Source organism: Meriones unguiculatus, chromosome 9, assembly GCF_030254825.1.
Source record: "Meriones unguiculatus strain TT.TT164.6M chromosome 9, Bangor_MerUng_6.1, whole genome shotgun sequence".
Lineage (NCBI taxonomy): Eukaryota > Metazoa > Chordata > Mammalia > Rodentia > Muridae > Meriones > Meriones unguiculatus.
In genome coordinates this window covers 118697572-118713741 of record NC_083357.1, presented here as the reverse complement: position 1 = coordinate 118713741, position 16170 = coordinate 118697572, and the positions used below count along the sequence as shown (strand labels likewise).

Genomic DNA, 16170 nt, shown 5'->3' with positions numbered 1-16170 from the left:
AGGCGAAACTGAGGTGGAAGCCACTCAGGGAAGGAGGAACTGGCCTGGCAGTAACCTCAGGGAAGAAAACAGCTGGGAAGGCTCATCTGCAGAAGGTCCACAGAGGCCCGCTGGTGACGTTGAAAAGCCTGTGGCCTAGGAACTGGGATCCCAGTCCAGCTCAAGGAGTACCCACGCTGTAACCGCAAACCCCACCGTCAGGGCGAGAGGTGCACCCTCACCCTCTGGCCTACCACATACAAGGCCCTGCGCTCCGTTCCAAACACTAAGAGGAAATAGCTAATGCATATTGAATTCACACAGACTGACTGCAGGCGCAGGGTCTGCAAATTCAAGCCAGACAAAATTCGAGCTTGGAGAAGGTGAAGTAGGAGGAGAGTCCCACCCATCTCCAAGATGCTATTTGCAACTGATACGTGCTGGAACAGGAAAAAAAAAAACATCCATTTTCTCCAGTGGAGTGACATCGTGCATATCAGCCTCACTCCAGGACAGGCCTCAAACTCAGGAGTAGTTGACTAGTACAAAATGGACTCCAGGGCTTGTTTGTGTGCATTTTTCGTTGTGGTTTGTTGCCTTTTATCTTTTTAATTTTCTTATCATTTGGTTTGGGTTTGCTTTCTAAGAAAGATAAAGACCAGGAAGCTGGGGGGGTAAGAAGGAAGGCCTCTGGCAGGACTTCAGAAAGGAGAATGAATATGATTAAAATATATTCTGTAAGAAAATGTAAAACTAATAATTAAAAGTAATTTTAAGAATAGAAGCAGCCAAGCACAGACTGAGGCAAGAGGGATGCCTCACATTCAAAGCCAGTCTGGGATATAGTGTAAGTCCCTATAACAAAGAGGAAAACAAATACCCAGAGTCGGTTCCTGGCTGTCAGTAACTGGCTGTTGGTTCAGGCTGTCGGTTCCTGGCTTGGCTGTTTTAGTGAATTTGGAGCTTCTTTGAATTTAATGAAAGTGAAAGCTGAAGACAGTCAACAACACGGGATGCCTTCTGCTGCAAACAGGAGAGTCCGTGTTGGTAATTCTCACTACAAAGGAAATGCAGCCAAGTGTCCTGTGCAGAAGTGTCTGTGCTAAGGTCCTTTCTCAGCTGAAGGGGATTGTGGCTTCTAAAGAATTTGCAGCATTTCACATAATATTAAATGTACACCAAGTATAGTCATCAACTCAAGTGAAAGATGTTAAACGCCTATTTTCCTCCTGTTCCTTACTTTCCAAATGTACTCATGCTCACTAACAACTACACAACACTCACATACACAGGTAAAACTGACTCACACTTCTCCTACCTACTTTCTCCTTCCGCACTCTATTTTCTATCCTGTTACTGACAGAAATGAATTATCTGAGCAAACGTGGAAGTTCTGAACCTTCTGCACAACTTACCCAATAGCTTCTAAACTTCAGTAAAGAGAACAAAGTCTGAGAACACATAGGGTGAGTTGTTTATCTAGATATGTGTATAGAAGACTTGAAATTCCAAAGCATCCCTTTTCTCCACACCATGGATCAGACTTTTTTTCATTGACTAAACATGTGTTTATATAGTGTCTCCTGTGTGCTGTTGCTAAGGAGACAGTAAGAAGCAATGACCTAAGTGATTCTGACCTAAGGATAGCAAATGTTAATGAGATAATAGTCAGTTATTACACTGTAATCATGGCCAAGATATAGTTTATCCTGTACTTTTGAAAATTCAAAAGTTTAAAAAAATAATCTGATTACTTTTTAGGAGTAAAAAAATAAAAGAAATTCTTAATTTCTCAATATTAACGATAAAACTCAGCATTCAAATTGGCTATTTTCAATTTAATTTACAAAAGTTTTGTTGTATAGGCTGAACTAAAAAATACTTTGCAAATGTGCTTAACAGTCAGCTACTTTAGGCTGAAGTGACCATGCAGGTCACTTTTTATACTAAAACATGTGTTTTGCTTTGCTTTATAATTAACTTGATTGTGCCAGTGATCAAAACCCAGAGCTTCCCACCTGCTCAGCAAAGGCTGCTAACCTACACACCAGCCCGCGAGATACCTGAAATCTAAGACTCAGCCTTCAAATCCCAGTTCACAGAGGGTTTATGATGAGGCACAGTCTCAGGTCAATCCAGCACTTTCTACTACTGTTAACCAGGTCTGCAGCGCTCTCTGTCACCAGTAGGAAACACTCACTGACACCTTGTCAGGGTTAAATTTAACACAAGTACATTTTCTTCATACAAAGAAGAAAATATTTTTTACACTTAGAACAGTTACCGGAGAGACTGTGCTCGGGCCTTCCCATGCGCCATGCCTGGAGTGCGCCTAGACTCGCACACGTGAGCATGCACTGCACACATTGTTTTGTTGTTTTTATGAGCAAAGCTCAAGGTGGTCATATTCATGAATCACCCCCACAAACTCAAAAACATGATGTTAATGGTCAAAAATACTCCAAAAAGCTAATACACCAAGCAGAACAGAAGCCAAAGGACATTCATTCAAAAAAAAAAATTGAAGCTGTGTGTTACAATTAAGAATAAAGATAAACTGACTGAACTCAACAGACTCCTGGGAACTAAGCAGCTCAGCACGCGTACCTGTGAAGCCATCGGGATAGACATCGGAGAGAAACTTAGTGCTGAGGTCTCCCTGCACAAAGCGCGTGTTGATTATCACCTCCCGGAGCAGCGGGACGTTGTGCGTGACACCTAAAAATAGAATTTCAGACTGAACTGGAGAACTGATACAGTGCTTGCCACAAGAGCATCAAGACCTCAGTTTCAATCCCATGTGAAAAATCCAGCTGCGCCTGCCCATGATGACAGAGTTGGCTGTGCAGAGATGGGGCGCAGGGTCCCCTGGAGCATGCTGGCCAGGCAGTCTAGTCAAATCAGTGAGCTCCAACTTAGTGAATAAGGTGGACAGCGACTAAGAAAAGTACCAACATTGGCCTCTCTCTCTCCCTCTCTCTCTTTCTTTCTGTCTCTCTCCCCCCTCCAAAAATAACTCAATCATTTGTCTCTTCTTAGCTAATAAGATCATTAAAAACAAAACAAAACAAAACAAAACAAACAAACAAAAAACCACATTCAGACAGCCTCTATTTCCCACCCTACTTGCAGCTAGGCAGGACAACTAAGTTCTTTTTTTTTTTTTTTTAATTTTTTAAAATATTAATCACAGGTTATTTTTTAAATATTAATCACAGGTTATATATACAAAGTTATACAGCTTTGTATCCCAGCTATAGCCCCCTCCCTCATTCCCTCCCAATCCCACCCTCCCTCCCTCACCTCCTCCCTGTCCCTTTCCAAGTCCACTGCTAGGGGAGGTCCTCCTCCCCTTCCATCTGACCCTAGCTTATCAGTTATCTTCAGGACTGGCTGCAATGTCCCCCTCTGTGGCCTAGCAGGACTGCTCCTCCCTTGGCGGGGGGGGGGGCAGAGGCTAAGGAGCCAGTCATTGACTTCATGTCAGAAATAGTCCTTGTTCCCCTTACTAGGGTAACCCACTTGGTTACTGAGCTATCATGGGCTACATCCAAGCAGGGGCTCGAGGTTACATCCTTATATGGTCCTTGGTTGGAGAAACAGTCTCATAGAAGACCTCTGTGCCCTGATATATTTTGTCCTTGTGGAGCTCCTGTCCTCTCTAGGTCATACTAACTCCCCCTTCTTACATATGATTCTCTGCACTCTGCCAAAGGTTTGGTTATGAGTCTCTGCATCTGCTTTGAAATTTTCAGGCAAATGGTGGGATCTAGAAAAGATCATCCTGAGTGAGGTATCACAGGAGTAGAAAGACACACACTGTATATACTCACTTATATAGACCTATAAGAGGATAAACATTCTAACATATGTACACCTAAAGAAAGAGGACCCGGGGTAAGATGATCAATCCTCACTTAGAAAGACAAATAGGATGGACATGAGAAGGAGGAGAAAACAAGTCACAGGACAGAAGCCTACCACAGAGGGCCACTGAAAGACAACTAAGTTCCAAACAAGGAAACGCAAGCTTCAGTGATGGGTTCAGCATCTTTCTTCCATCTCCTCCTCTTTGGCGCTTCCTGTTGTGGCAGGAACTTCACCTTGACAATGCACTTAAAACAGATCAACCCTTGGTCTGTCTGTCTATCTGTGTGTGCACGTTTAGTCCTTTAAATGACCTCACTATCTGGAAGGACCAACAAACTAGTTACATAAAAACAAAGTACATTTCCACCACATACTGCTGTATTTAGATACCTTGGTTACAGCATGATATCATGAACTTGAGCTTTATATATGGAAATGGGTTTATCTTTTCAAAATGACTATTCATCCCTAGGCTAATCAATATTAACAACTTACCATATCCTTCCAGGCATTTTTTCTATGTATCTCTTTATTCTAGACCACATTAAGGACCTATATAAACATGTGGCCATCTCTGTTCCCAACTCACAAAATACTGTACATCTAAACTGTATAAAATCCAATTCTCAATTATCCCACCTCCCTCAAATATTCACATCAAGTTCCAGAACTCTAGTAGGACTGTTATTCCTTTATACAAAAATTCTGTAGATAGAGTTATCCTGTTTAGAGGGTGGTATAATAAATCATCTGTGAAAAATGCACCCATATCCCAACCTGGCTTTGCAGGCAACAGTTGAGCTCACTGCCAAAAATTACTGCTTCCAAGGACTTAACTGGCAGAGAATACCTGAAATCAACTGCATGCCTGAAGCATAGGCATATTACACACATGTAAGGACTTTCAACTAAAACAAAACAAAAACATTCACTGCAGGGGTAGCAGGAGTTCTACACCACTCTGAGGACCTGGGGCCTGACGCAGCCCTGGACACAGGGTGACATTTCTCTATAAAGAGGCAGCTTTGATAAGATGTCTAGAAAGGCAAACCAAAGGGCGAGAATTTGAAAGCCCTCTTGAAAGGGGGATCAGCAACTGGACTGTGCATTACAAGTGGACAAAATCCAAGCTCTTTTGAAGAACAGATCTCATCTGGCAGACAGACATCTGACAGCTATGCCCGGGACATGAGCACAGCAAGGCTCAGAAGAAGAGTCTGTTAGTACAAGGAATGTTACACATTCTGAGAATTTTCACAAGGCTGGAGAGATGATTCTGTGGTTACGAGCACCTGTAGCTCTTGCAGAAGACCCAGGTGCAGTTCCCAGCACCCATGGCGGCTGACAACCACCCCAAACTCCAGTTCCAGGGGACCTCTTCTGAACTCCATGGGCACCAAGCACACCCATGGTGCACACACAGACATATAAGCAAAACACTCGGACACATAAAATCAAATAAATACACTTTTAAAAATCAGAGAATGTCACTGTTGTACAAAGCAAATGGTTGCCAGTGTGCATCTGTGTGGAGGACTGCAGGAGGCCACACAGGCCAAAGAGGAGGAGCGGACACAAGGCACAACAACCCACAGCAAACACTCACTGTCCCAGAACAATAAGAATGATGGTGAGAAGCCAGGCAAAGGGAAGTTGGTTTATTTATCCTGAGGCAGGAGACTGCACAGGGGTAGGGTCATTCACACCTGTACAATGTAAATCACCCCAGCTGTGGTCCACAACAAAGGCTGAGAGTGTCCACGGAAAAGGAGTGGAGCTGGTGAGAAGTACAGGGTTTAGCCACAGCTGCATGCTTTGCCTGATGTCAAGGGCAAGACCTGAGTCATGGACGTCCTAATCTTGGGCTCTACAGTGCAGCAGAGGCACTTCAACTAACATGGAAAGCCTGAAGGAAGAGCACTTGCTGCACTTTGACAAGGCAGATGCCTGTGAGAAGACAGGGTGGTGCAGCTCGCCTTTTCTGAGGAGAAGGAGAGGAGGTGAAAGGGGAAAAGGGTGTGATGGCAAGACCTGAAGGAGGGGAAGGAGAGGGCTGTGATGGGGATGTAAATTAAAAAAAAAAAAAGACTAGCAGGAGTAGCAGACACAGGATGAAATCAACTGTCACGCTGCCACAGGGATCACAATGAGCACTGCACACACTGCCACAGGGATCACAATGAGCACTGCACACACTGCCACAGGGATCACAGTGCAGATCACCACTGCACACACTGCCACAGGGATCACAGTGCAGATCACCACTGCACACACTGCCACAGGGATCACAGTGCAGATCACCACTGCACACACTGCCACAGGGATCACAGTGCAGATCACCACTGCACACACTGCCACAGGGATCACAGTGCAGATCACCACTGCACACACTGCCACAGGGATCACAATGAGCACTGCACACACTGCCACGGGGATCACAGTGCAGATCAGCACTGCACACACTGCCACAGGGATCACAATGAGCACTGCACACACTGCCACAGGGATCACAATGAGTACTGCACACACTGCCACGGGGATCACAGTGCAGATCAGCACTGCACACACTGCCACAGGGATCACAGTGCAGATCACATCAGCACTGCCACAGAAATTACAATACCCAAAGTACACAAGAACTAACAACCTATGGGTGAGAACAAATTCAGAAGACTGAAGCACAGCAGTGATGTAAGTCAAAGAGAGAAAAGCAATTGTTCTTACTTAAAAACCAACAGCTCAGTTGTCCATCCACAAGACATTCTCCCCTAGCAGCACCAAAACAGTAGATAGTAAGGCAGCCTGACATCTATGATTAGGGTTCCAGTTAATAAGATAAAATGTTTGCCTACATAGATAATATTTCACATTTACCTTAACTGAGTTTCCCTTTACAGTTTAGTCCTGGCACAGGTTTCTCAGCCTTCCATACTGCCAGTACACAAACAGCAGAGTCCTGCCTTCAGAAAATCTGGTGTGATTTAAAAGGCAGTTTATGATCATTTGGACAAGATAAGGTTACTTTCTGATCCTGATATCTAAAATATTGAAAAAGTGCAAGTACCAGGATGAATGGCATTGCATTCCTTATTCAAAGTTGAAAAGGGGGTGTTTACTTTAGAAGAGATAACCCCAAAGAATTATGAACAAACATTACTTACATTTAGAATATGAAACAACAGAGCCGGACACACAGATGGGTATCTCTTTCTGTTATGACATTTTCTTTTTAAAAATTTTAAAGTTAGCACAGAAAGCCTTAGGTACTCTAACAGCCTTTCCACCTACTTCATGGTTGACTCAGCTTTCATCACTTCCTTCCCCTCCATCCTGTCTCCTTTCTGCCTTCATATCACATGTGTCCTTTGTACTCTCCTCCCCCCATCACCACAGAACTTTTTACATTCTCTTGGTCTCCTTTCTAGCTTTACCCACATTTACTCTTGTCTATAAGTGTACACAGACTCACTACAAACTAGGGTAGTAACGATCATATGAACTGGAAGGTAGGGTTGATGTCTTTCTGAGTCTGGGAAACCTCCTAAATGTGATTTTTCCCATTCCATCCATTTCCCTCAATTTTTCGTAATTTCATTTTTCTTTGCAGTGGCGTACTAGACTTTCCATACACATCGTCTATTGATGGGCATCTCGGCTGCTACCATTCCATTGAAGATTCTTTTGTTAACTATTTCTACTTGCATAGCAAATAATTTGTCCTCAAAGTTCTCTGAATAACATACCATATACTACCATGTGAAATCAAACCATTGTGTTTTCCTTCTCTAAGGTACATAGTAAAATAACACCACTTTTTTTCATGTATGGCTAACAGCACAACTAGCTGTTCCAAGAAATAATGTTCAGAAACTAATTCTAAAGCCCAAACAGGACTAATCAGGAAACTGACCCACACACAGAAAGCTTGAAACAACAGTGGAAGGAGCGGTCCCTGTGAAAAGTGCCACTGTGCTCTTAGTTTGCCTTCTCTCCGTGTCCCAGGAAAGACAATGCCATTTGAAGGAGTCCCTGTATACGCAGTAAGCAGACTTTAGGAGTTAGTTTACAGGCCCAGCACTATTATTAATCACATACTCATAAAAATCATGACTTGTGAGCTTTAGAATGAGAACTGGGGTGGCCTGTGCAGAGTTCACCAGATCCCATCTGCGTGGGAGATCATGACCAGGACACAGAGGGAGGCCCCCAGAGCAGCCTTCTGACTGCCTGCTGCTTCCAAAACAGCAGGCCAGACACTGGCCAGGATCAAACAGAGGCCGAGGCCACTGCTTCTTTCATGGGGACTTGGAAATGAAGTTTAAGGTAGGTATACTGTGCTCTAGAGTTTCCCTGCTTCCACAAAAGCTCACAAGTAATGGTGGAGTGGGGGGGCGGGGGGGCCACATCTGACCAGTGAAGCAGGACTTAAGGACACAGTAAACTCTTCTTCCTTCCCTGCCCTCCATAGTTTTAAAACATCTGCTCTTTAGCATTCACCAGGTAAAGAAGTAAGCATCAGAGATAATGGAGGAGAGTAGAAAAGGAGAGCGTTATTTAAAAGAAAAAAAAGAGAAAAGCTATTCTGTAATAATTTCAGAATCTTAGAAAGTTGGCCAAACTAGTACAGATAATTACTGTTCACCCGTGACCCAGGCTCTGCATCTGGGGTAGCTCAGCACATCTCTGTGCTTGACCCTCTGTATGCACAGAGCACAGACCACACACATCATTTTTTCGTGTAAACACCTGAAGGTAAATTGAAACTAGAATAGCCTCTAAATATCTTCCTGACATTTGCTAAGAGGAAGGTAAGTCTCTTCCGCAATCACAAGTCTTTTTCTAATCTACAGATTTTATTCAGATTCCTCCAGCTGTCCCATTTATGACTTTTATACAAAGGAAAGCCTTTTTCTCCTGGTCCACAATCCAGTGAAAACCCTGCAGCACTGGGCATTCTCATGCCTCTGGTTTGCTTTGATCTAGATAAGCTGTTGACTTCTCTTGTGTTTACTGACCTTGACACCTTTGAAGATCAGAAGCCATTTATTGTGCAGATTGTCTTTCAGGTTGGTATGTCTGATGTTTCCTCAGGATTATGGTCAGTCTATCTATTTTCAGCTTTGTGTGAGAGAGAGAGAGAGAGAGAGAGAGACAGAGACAGAGACAGAGACAGAGACAGAGAGACAGAGAGAGAGAGAGAGACAGAGAGAGACAGAGAGACAGAGATGGCCACAAGAGCCACAGGACACGGCTTACACGGCAACAGTAGTGAGCCCTGGCTGCTTCGTAAGGTTGCAAGCGTCACACACTTTCCACGTGCTCACTGCGTGCATTACAAAGGACATCGAGAAACGGTGAAAACAGCTGTTTTCCATATTCCTCATGAGCTTCAGCATCTGCTGGTTTTCTTGGATATATTCTCAGCACAGCACTGCTGCCACACACTCTGCCTTAAGATCTGTGTGGAGGAGCCGTGCCACCTCCTTCATTCCTCGGGCACATGCCACCTCCTTCCTCAGGTGCCCGAGGGAGTCCTGTCCCCCAGCCGTGAGTGTGCTGCTGCTGGCAGGACGGACCACCTTCCCCTCTGACCAGCCGGTGCCTCTTCAAGCAGCTCCTGCATCTTCCTAACACTTCTATTCTAATGTTTTCCTTTGTTCGTTTTAAGGTTTGCATGGAGTGTCACACTGTTGCCAAAACTGGCCTGGAACTGTCACAGCAATCCTCCTGCTTCAGCCTACCATGTAAGTGGACTGCAGGTGAGCGGTGACTGGTGTGAATGCCTGGCCTGAGGTCTCCCCAACACAGCTTTCCCTTCCTACACGGGTGGCTAAGGCTCATCGTACGCTTTTCCTGAGGCCTGGACACAGTTAGTAAACTGAGTGGACAGAAGCCAAGCATGTGGACAGGCCACTCTGTAGACTATCATCCTGCAACAGCTGCTGGCCCCCAAATGTCAACAGTGCCAAAATTCAGCACCCCCAGCTACAGAATGAGCATGTGTGCACATGGATGCGCACACTGTGTGAATGTACACACAAACACACACACGCCCCTTTACACAGTCATCCTCTGTATCAAAGCCCAGGCGCTCTCAAGGATAGCTCTAGACTCGACCTTATACCACACACAAGGCTCCCTCACCCCGGGCACTTACTCCCACATATGTTACTGCCTTTCTGACGGGGAAACTTGCTTCTTATTACACACAGTATATCCATTTATTTCCTCAATTCCAGAATGTACACAAATTGGTTTCAGACTGCTAACCCAACAACTATGAAAAATAAACCTACTAACTTAGAGGTATTTATTTACACATATTTTCTCTTTAGCCCAGGGGTATGGACAGTTAATACAGCTAAGTTGTTTGGGTTAGCTCTCCAAAGACCTCATCCTTCACACGACTCTATCACTCATCTGAAATATGTCCCATTAGTTGATAGTATTCTGTCTTAAGTTTTCAAACCCAAACAGAAATTAGTCCAATATTCAAAAATAGTCACATTCAGAGTCAAAGAACGGACGACCTTTACTCCATTTACTTGTTTCCCATTTGCTGCTCACGTCTGCCTCCTGCTGATCTGTATCTTTATCTGTATCCCATATGTACAAACGTATATGGGTTCCCACAGAGGCACAGAGAGGACATCAGATCCCTGGAGCTAGCGTGACATGTGGTTGGGAGCCACCTGATGTGGACACAGAGACCACACTTGAGTCCCGGAAGAGCAGAGGCCAGGGAAAGCCAGGCACCAGGCTGGCCTGGATGGTGCTCCTACGCCCTCTCTGACCATGCGAAACTGTAATGCACCATTTAATCTCATTGCGAGGTCAGCACTGAGTCAGCATGTAACTTACTCCTCGGGGCAGGCAAGAATAACCGCTTTGCATGGCCTCTGACGCAGTCACCCCTGTGCCAGGGGCCTTCACAGGCACCTGAGGATGAAGACCCTCGGAACACAACACTCTCTCCAGCGAACTCTCCACTCCTGAGCAGAGCCGAGAACTGTTCTCCCGGACCCAGGACATGAGCTGTGCGTGAGGCGCGGGGTTCCTCTCCCAGACCCAGGAGATGAGCTGTGCATGAGGCGCTGGGTTCCTCTCCACACGTGTAAGTCCCCACTTCCCGAGCCCCGGAACGCACAGACGGCGCCACAGCAGACACAGCAGCCGGCGGCTCTCCAGCTGCTCACGCTGCTTTGGGAGGAAAGGAAGCCCTGGGTTCCCCAAACAGCTCACACCGCGGAGGGGCACACGCCTGCGCCCGGTGTTACTAACACTTCTGTTCAAACACAGTGAGCGATTCCTGCCTGAGTACCTAACTGGGAAGCCTCCAAGCCCTTGTCCAGAACCAGACGCCTCACACAGTAGCAGAAAGGCAAGCGTGACTTTACCTCGGATCACGTAGTTATCCAGGGCGTCTGCCATCCTCCGCAGCGCTTCTGCTCTGTCACACCCATATGTGATCAACTGTGCACAAACAAAACGTGTGCAGTCAGCCAGATCCTGAGCAGCCAGGCCTCGTGAAAGCTCAACACTTCCTAACACACCCCCAGTGTGTCCTTTCAATTTTCAGAGTGGCCCAATTTTTTAATATAAAATATGTCAATTGAGATTTCTTTGAATAAGCAAATGAGAACCAGCCCATCTTAGTCTTTTCTTACACATGTCACTGTCATAGAAAAAAGAACACTCAAGAACGAGCACAAATGTGCTCTGAAAACAAGCACGGAAGACGGAGGAGAGGAGAGAGCAGGGCTTGAGGAATTGCCACGGAACACCACCTGGCACAGCACGCCGGCACCTGCCATGCACGACAACAGGTGGCACGGCCCACAGCACACTGGGACATGGCACGGTGTGAGGCCGGGACGAAGCTCTAATTGCCATGTTTTTCAATGCTTCCAAGTTTGAGCTCCTAAGCAGCTAAAACTTTTGTAAGTTGCAAAAGAGCCAGTATGAAAGTGGGAAAAAAAAAAAAAAAGCCAGACTGTCCTTAAAATTATTGGGTCACCCACACCATAACACAAAAACTAAAGGTGCTGGTTAAAATGAACAAGGCCTTGTCTTCCTACATGAGTCTGTGGCGTCCTTTTATACGTAATCTCTGTACATTTAAAGTATCATCAGATTGTAGGCTGTAATTATTTTAGCAAATTTTTTGTTGTTTTTTATTAATTATACTTTATTCACTTTGTATCCCCCCCATAATATTTTAGCAAATTTTATAAGCTCTTCAATATAAAGCCAGTTTGCCAAATGGTGGCACACACCTTTATGGCCAGAACTTGGGAGGCAGAAACAGACAGATCTCTGTGAGTCTGAGGCCAGCCTGGTCTACAAAGCGAGTTCCAAATCAACCAGCTCCACAGGGAAATAGCAGCTCAGGAAAAAGAAATGAATTTTATGCATATGGGCCACCTAGAAAATTTGCAGGTCATTTTTCTGAACAAAAGTGCATTCATCTAAAAAAACATAGCTAATTTGAAAATCAATTTATAATATTTTCTGTATTTTTACTTTCAAACTGTGTTTCTCTAATAAGTACATCTAAGATTTCTTTTAAAAAGTATTATGGTAAAAACTTATGTGAAAAATTACAAAGATTAAAAAATGGCTTGTTTCTGTAGCTACAACTATGTAAGAAAGCAGTCTGGGAACTAGGGATTTGGTGCACGACAGAGCACGGAACAGAATTGCACAATCCCTGTTTTATCTCCAAAAAGGAAAACTTGAGGATAATTGGTTCTTTAGATAAAGAGACAAGGGGTTTTCAGAGTAAAACTGTAGTTTATCTGTTGCAATTTATGAAGTCCTAAGTCCTAAGTTTACCACACTGAGTTAAAGTTTAAAGAGACACGGGGCCAAATCTTGCCGTACACTTTTTATAAACGCTGAGTTGGGTGGTGGCTCAATGGTAGGGTGCCTGCCTGGGGGGCACCAGGCTCTGGGTTCCAGCCATAGTTTAAACAACAAAAGTCAAATCCACTCAAGTTGCAGTTTGAAAAACCTTCGAAGGGTGAAAGCGTTCTTGACAAGAGTAGCCTGTGGGCCGTTTCTCCACAGCACCTGCCACTCATGCATGCTGCTTACCGGCTGTAAATTATAGTACATTGTTAAGAAAAGGCTCAACTTCCAACTCCATAATTAAATATGTGCGCTATCTCAAAGAAAACTGAAAGAAATGGAACTAACTTTGGAAATCATAGGGTCATAATAGATGCTGATGTCACTTCCTGGCTGGATGCCACTGTCGACTCGGACCTGAGAGAAAGAAAAGGAAAAGTACATAACTTCGAATTGGGCACAGTTGTTTTAGTTAACCACACACTATTTTTCCATGGAGAAAATAGATAATAAAGTTTCAATCTCAACATTCCTGCCTCTGGAAAACAGAAAACAACACAGACAGGTGATGAGGGGCTGATCTTTGCTCTCTTCATATGAGTACAGCTCACAATTTGTATTCTTTCACCACAGAAAAGAAAGTGGGGGAGGAAAGCACCACATACCCCTCCCTGAGGGTGCACCTGCGGCTGGCTGCGGCAAGTTGGGGTGCTCTCCTTCCAGAGCCCCCTTCCCTCCAAGAGCACCCTGCAGGCCCTGGACAGACCTCCTCCTCACAGGACTTTTGAGCCAGACAAAAGGACTGGCTTTCATGTCTGCAACACTTTCCCCTTTTTGCCCCACCCCCTCAATGGTGAGGGCTGTTACTGTTTCTGTTACTGTTCACCCCAAGAGGCCTTCATGTTTACACAGCTTTCCCCTCAGCCCTGCTCTGTGAGGACGCAAGCTCCAATTAGAGCTCAGATTCTGTGGTTTTCATCTTGGGCAGGACCCGCACAGGTTCAAAATATCCTTTTGAAGCCCCTGGTTGCTGTTAAGCAGCCAACACGTTAGTTAATCCATTTCTGAATCTTGTTTTCCTCTCCCAGCTTGACAGAGCAGAACAGCACAGAGGTCAGCCATGTAAAATTTTGAATGAGTATCTGCCAAGGACAGAACATTTATTAAATTATTGTGACTAAGTTTTGGAATCTGAAGTATTTAAAAGCTAATCAAAGACTGACAGGTATATCTTCGGGCGTGAGGATGGAGGAATTTAATGGAAGCTTCTAGAACAGCAGACGGTGTCCAGCGCTGTAAGGGTGGGAGAGAAGAGAGGAGGCTCAGGGCTCTGTCACCTGTGCTAAGGAGGCTTACAGTCAACAGCAGCTGTCTGTGGCAAGGCAGGAAAGGTCAACACAGCAGCTGGGGGGGCTTTAACATTTTAATGTAGGCCGTTATCAAGGGAGCACGTTTAGAACCTCTTGTCTAGAATGTGCACATGAAGGTGGGTGGCGGCTTTATTACGCGACACTGGAAGATAAGTGAGAAGTCTCGCCACCACTGTCTTTGTGCCCCTTCCCAGAGAAGGCCGGGACGAGCCCAAGGAGCTTATTTCTCTATGTGTAGTACAAGCCCATGTGCCCCACATTCCTGCAGGAAGGAATGTGAAAGCCACTCCACAGTCATACAAAGCATATGCAGCCTTGGCTTCCTGAAAACAGACTTCTGGGCATAAATTCTATAAAATTTGATGTTTATAAAAAAAATGGCAAAGGGTTTGTAGGGCAGCTGTGAAAGCGGCAGTCACAGCGGATCTTCTCTTGCATCAGCAGCTGCTGGTAACCCGGTTAAGAGGAAAGATGCCGTCTGCTTGGTTTGCGTGCCAGTAAGGCAGAGCTCCTCTGAGCCAGAAAGCTCCTCTTTCTGCCCATAGCCCTGGACTGCTGCAGGACGGAAGCTCTGGCTTTCAGTCCATCCAGTCATCTGCAGCAGAGCTGTTCCCCAGCGCGCTGGTGAAACACTACAGACAAGAAGGAATAGCAGTGTATTCCCCTCCAGTTCATAAGATAGCTCTCATCACCTCAATTCCATCGTAAACACTAAGTAGCCCGCCGGCGGCTGCTGGGTACCACTGTCTTTGTTGTTTACGAAAGTGATGACCAAAATATGTCACTTTAAACAAATGGGTCAAATCAAAATGTATCATACACAATCAGCAGATCAGCATTCCAAAGAAACTATATAAAGCAACAAAACAAAACAAAACAAAACAAAAAACACTACTTTTACTCCCATCTATATATTTTCCCAAGTAATAGCCAATTACAGACAGTGCTCCTAACAATCGACTCAAAGCCAAAGTCTGGACCCGTCCTCCATGAAAACAAAGGCCACACCTGCTTTCACTGACCACTTCAAGAGTAAAATCAAACGGAGCTCTAAGCAGACCACCAGTGTGATCCGAAAATAAATCCTCAAGCCTGGATGATCAAAGACTATAAGGAAAAGTCTCCTCTCTGCCCTAAGAGCATGTTTCACTCGTAAAGAAACATGTGAAAGGTGTGAATCAGAACTCTGAACTGTTAACTCTGAAATGTTTGCCCTTTCTTGGGACTGAAAAACCCAAGAACAAAATCTGGTTTCCCAAACAAGACCAGCACACCTAGCTTTAATACAGTGAGGGAAAGAGGACCACAGTGAAAACACTCATGCACCCCAAGCATGAGGTTCTCAAGTCAGCCCCCAGCTACCTCCAGCACAATTAAAATTGCCTTCGTCAGCCAAAATGCGGACCCTGGACACCATCAGGCACCTCCCACTGTTCATTATCAATTCACCTCTCCCTAAGCACAGCTCCCAGCCCCACGTCTACCTGACAAGTGACAGCCCAATCTGATTAAATGCGTCTAAGGGAGGGACTCGTGGGCCTCCATGACAGGCCAAAAGTGATCACCATGGAGATACATAATTACAGCTGTCAACGCGTGCACTGTCCTGCTGACATCAATGTGATTGCTCCCAGCAATAATGATAGGCAAAGCTTAGTGCGCACTCTCCTGCCCCCAATCTCTTAATCTATTCCTTGGTCCATTTAGCTGACATGCAACATTCACGCACGCAAATAACAGCAGTAAGCAGAACATTTAAGGCATTTTAATTGTTTTTTCTTTCTATGGATAGATCACAACTGCAAATGTTATTACATAAAACTCCTGCTGCAGTATTAATTGAAGAAAGGTTTGGCGGGACACAGACTGTAGGGGGTACAGTTTGTCCATTATCACTTGTACTTTCAACAGGTCTCACGTCTGAAAATTGCAAATTGCAAAAACTTGAGAGGTCAAAATGTTTGACATCCTGTGAGCTATTACAACATGGTGGAAACTTCTAACAACCAGAGTAATCATCATGGCTTCTTATTTAAGACTTTCTTGTTTGATTAAAAAAGTGTTTAGATATGTCGCTATGACACTTGCTCCCGTGTGCTAT

General features: G+C 44.8%; 1 protein-coding gene across 3 annotated transcripts in view; it reads right to left on the bottom strand.

The window, feature by feature from the left end:
- The window catches only part of Pcca (propionyl-CoA carboxylase subunit alpha), a 288912-nt gene that overhangs the window by 136285 nt on the left and 136457 nt on the right, over nucleotides 1–16170 (bottom strand). For all 3 annotated transcript variants that reach the window (XM_021644430.2, XM_060391661.1, XM_060391662.1), the window contains 3 exons: nucleotides 13048–13116; nucleotides 11247–11322; nucleotides 2587–2697 (listed from right to left, as the gene is read on the bottom strand). In XM_021644430.2, the coding sequence (XP_021500105.1) occupies nucleotides 2587–2697; nucleotides 11247–11322; nucleotides 13048–13116 (256 nt within the window). The remainder of the gene's footprint in view (nucleotides 1–2586; nucleotides 2698–11246; nucleotides 11323–13047; nucleotides 13117–16170) is intronic.